Source organism: Glycine soja, chromosome 14, assembly GCF_004193775.1.
Source record: "Glycine soja cultivar W05 chromosome 14, ASM419377v2, whole genome shotgun sequence".
Classification (NCBI taxonomy): Eukaryota; Viridiplantae; Streptophyta; class Magnoliopsida; order Fabales; family Fabaceae; genus Glycine; species Glycine soja.
Window position 1 is genome coordinate 46,591,596 of NC_041015.1, and position 4,011 is coordinate 46,595,606.

General features: G+C 32.4%; 1 protein-coding gene across 1 annotated transcript; it reads right to left on the reverse strand.

Moving 5' to 3' along the window:
• Nucleotides 1–2,040: 2,040 nt before the first annotated feature.
• On the reverse strand, nt 2,041–3,314 carry LOC114382986. The gene is made up of 2 exons (XM_028342549.1): nt 2,984–3,314; nt 2,041–2,727 (listed from the first exon to the last, which is right to left on the reverse strand). Exons 1-2 carry the CDS (start codon nt 3,103–3,105, stop codon nt 2,253–2,255), a joined length of 597 nt encoding a protein of 198 aa, XP_028198350.1. The 5' UTR covers nt 3,106–3,314; the 3' UTR covers nt 2,041–2,252.
• Nucleotides 3,315–4,011: the final 697 nt, after the last annotated feature.

The following is a 4,011-nucleotide window of genomic DNA, read 5'->3' on the forward strand; positions in this document are numbered from 1 at the left end:
ATATTTCTTTATTAATACTTTTATGTACAATTCAATAATAATTAATTGTGTGCAATAAGTATGCCTTTTGCCTTTCTAACATTCTCCTTATATAAAATTCCTCCTCGAGCAGCGCCACAGAATAATGCTACATGCACTCCTCCAATTTGGCCCCTTTAATCCCATTTTAAGATGTATTCATGAACAAGTGTGCGTGGTGAACCTGCGTGCGATTTTGTTTTTTTCTTAGATATGTTTTTAATCTTTTAAAGTTGAGTTTTAATTCTTTAAATTTAAAATTGTTTTTTAGTCTTTAAAATTCACAAAATATTTATATTTTTGTAGTACTTCTATATAGCATGAGTCAAACAGTAATTTACCACAACTTTTTATCATCAACATTTATTTTTTTAATTTACATTTTAAAGTACACTTGATTTAAATTAAAAATTGTCATAACTAAGATAGGAAAAAATTAAAAATTGATTAATCATTTTAGAAACTGCTTTAATTTTTTTATTAACTTGATTTTCACAACTTCAAATTACCGAAAAATCATACTTTAAAATATGAAATAGAAAATTAAATTATGATGGTAAAAAATATTAAAAATTATGAATATTTTATTTTCTATTTGATTCACACTTTTCATAATGACAAAAAAATATTTTACAGAAACTAAAAAACCAACTTCAACTTTAAAAGATTAAAAAGTAAATAACTCACATTTGAGTGACAAAAATGTATTTAAATTTTTTTTGTTACTCCAAATTGCACATCAAAGTTCACATAACAACCTGTTTGACGTACTAGTAAATGTTTATTAGCCAATTGTGTCCGCATTAGAAAAAGAAAAGGGGGAAATTACGCAAAGAAAGGCGTAAATCATACTTCGGTCAATTACATCCCGTAGAAAAAGGTTTTCTCAATTTTTTTTAAGCATTAACTTAAAGTGATTGGCTTGTATGGCATGGCATCAAGTTTCCACAACGCACTTTACAAGTCAACTTATTCGAATGAATCATTTCGTCTTAATTAGGCTTTAAATCAAACCATCTTTTCCATATTTTCCTAGGAATCTATTGCGTTTTGCAAACTATATTCAAAAGGCAAAAACAAAATATTCTTGTGGGGAAAGCAAATCGCTGTCCACTATCCAGGATTTTAAGTATGTTCCAGCCATTGGTGTAAACCTTCACAGACTATGCGGTGAGGGATTTGCCACATTCATACAATTAATCAAAAGACAAAGATAGAATGATTCATATTTTATCTCAATAAATCCAACTTAAAATACACATTAACATTCAAGATGTAACTTGTAAGTGTGTTCGTGTTTGCGTCTCCTTTGACATTATGCAGCAAACTTGTGTTCAACATTTTTGCATTGGAACGTGTAAACATGACTGAAATTTCTAATCTTGGCGTATTTTTATTCATCAATGTTAATTATTGATTTTATTAAAATGTTAACAGGAGGATATGAATCTTCTCACATCTTTCTTTCCTTCGATCCTTAAATTTTTTATTTTTAACTATCAAATCAATTTTATAACTTTTGTCCAATCTATATTTAATGGTATCAATTCATGAATGCATGGACGCCAAGAAATTCATTTCCATGTGCAGTTGACCCCTTGCATGTCAAGCTTTGTCTGGTACTATGTGTCAATTGATTCTTCGTCAAGGACCAAGCCCCACTTCAAAGCGTGTGCCGATGTTGCCTAGAAATTTCTAGCAAACTTTTAGAAACGCTCTCCTATCCCTATAGACTTTTTGTCATGCAAGACGCGTGGCTATCATGACTCACTTAACAGTTAAGGACTTAAAAAAGTCTTGTATCTCTTTCAATGCCCTTAATCACATTCACATAACAATTGTTAAAACAAATTGCTAACCATGCTTTGGTTCTCTAATTTTCCTCTCAGGTTATTGAATTGTGCTGATGTCATTATATATTTTACGGGAAAATAGAAGAGGGTATGTGAGGTTTTGCTACAATGAAGATTTGAACCTAAAACTAAGCAAATTATCAATGGAAAAAAAGGGAATGCAACTGTCAAGTTACAATGAGTCTAAACTCAAACACTTTTTGCTGATTCATTAATTCACCATTGTTCTGTACATGCATTGGGACAAAACTTTGAAGGGAAAAAACGCAAAAGGAACCAAAAACCATGACCTTTTTTTCTTTCTTATCTATAGATTGATCATTTCTTACATAACTCTCTTCATTCTAAACCTTTTATTATTATCATTTTTTTAGTATTATTTTAACTAGAAACTTCATCCAAAAGCTTGTACCTTCTCACCTTATTCCTGAAGACCTGTTTTGTGGTACCACTTCTTGTGATGTTTTCTGACCTAGTCCTCCTCAGTCTCTCTTCCAAGGCACCATTGGTGACAATCCTCTTCCGGGTCGATACCAAAACCAGCGAAGATTTCGGTGGAGAATTGGATGCTGATGGTGATCGTGATGACTCTGGTGACTTTGGTTTCTTAATGGGTTTCTGAATTTGGAGATGAAGAACACTCCCTTTCACTTCCTTCTTCACCGGTCCAATATTTTGAGCACTGTTGTTATTACCATTCCTGATTCGCTTGTACCTCCTCTCATCATCATTGTTCCTAATAGATGAGGAAGAGTTTGATGAATTGGTTGACTTCTCTTTGGTGTCCTCTCTTTGACTCAAACACCAATTGCAGGTTCCAAGAGACTCTGGCTTTGGGTAGAGATTGCTGCAGTATCTGCCAATTTTGACAAACATAAAGGGTTATTATTAATGAAAGAACCAAATTAACAAAATCACCCAATTGCAAACTAGTTATGTATGATTAAATCACACAGAAGGGTCAAGACTAAGAAATTAGTCTCTTATAGTACGATGAATCAAGGTTCAAATTCTCGCCAAAAAAATGTTCTAATTTAATATCTGACTGTGCTTGAATAGAAATTATTTCAGAAAACATAAATATAGTTTTTTTTTTAATGATATGTACCTACCTGTGTTGAGATCTGAATTGGCAGACTTTGCATTGAAAAAGCTGATCAGAGAAGCCAAGATCCCCACACATGCAACATTCAGTGTTGTTGGGTTCAGAGTGAGTTGTTCCTTTGGTTGTCATGTTTTGCTGTATGCGTTGTTTGTCATCGAGAGAGAGAGAGAGAGAGAGAAGGAGAGAAGATATTGATAATTGAGGAATAGCTATGTGTCTACGGCCACACAAGAAAAGGCATGGAGACCCACAAATGACAAACCCGAGTCCTTATATATAAATAAAAACAGATCGATGGACTTGAGTTTCCGTGTGACCGTGTTTGTGAAGGTTTGTTGTATGTATATTTAAATGCAGCAATTTCGTGTTGATGTAGGAAAGGGAAATTTATTGAATAATGGAGGCTCTTTGGGGAATGGGAACGGGGGATAGGGACATTCTTTACAAGCTAGCTGCACTTTAAAAAAAATAATAGTTAATTAGTGTTTCTAGAATATTAATTAAAAAATTAAAAAATTATCCTAAAAATTATAAGAAAATATAAAAAAAATCATAAATAATATGATTTTGTGTGTGTTAATAATTTTTTATCTACTTAATCAATATTCCGAAAATATTCATTAATATTTATCTTTAAAAAATAAATAATAAAAGAAATTTTGAAATTGATTGATTTATGGATTGGTCCAGTTCGACCCCATAAATATGATATTCCAAAGGAGGGTGTCATGGTCATGGCCTCATAGCCTCTCCTGGCCTAGTCGTAGACTCGTGAGGGAATGGTAGACGAGGACTTGTAAATGCCAAAATGGAACATTGGTCGGGCCAAAAATGTTAAGCTGAATTAAGGGGAACCTTATCTAAGCCAATGAAGCCACCACTCTTTATGGTTCTACATTGAGAGAACTACATAATTTCCAAGGTTTTTTTTTCATAATATATTTTTTGCAACATATTTTATAATTAAGAGAGACAGGGAGGGACATAAAGAGAGAGATAGGATGAGAAAGTAAATCATACAATATAACGAAAAAT

Bases quoted from the DNA above. Each gene is read 5' to 3' on its own strand.
- LOC114382986 (XM_028342549.1), bottom strand. From the start codon at position 3,105: ATGACAACCAAAGGAACAACTCACTCTGAACCCAACAACACTGAATGT. The intron at 2,728-2,983 runs GTAGGTACATAT...CAAAATTGGCAG, and splicing joins CAATTCAGATCTCAACACAG to ATACTGCAGCAATCTCTACC.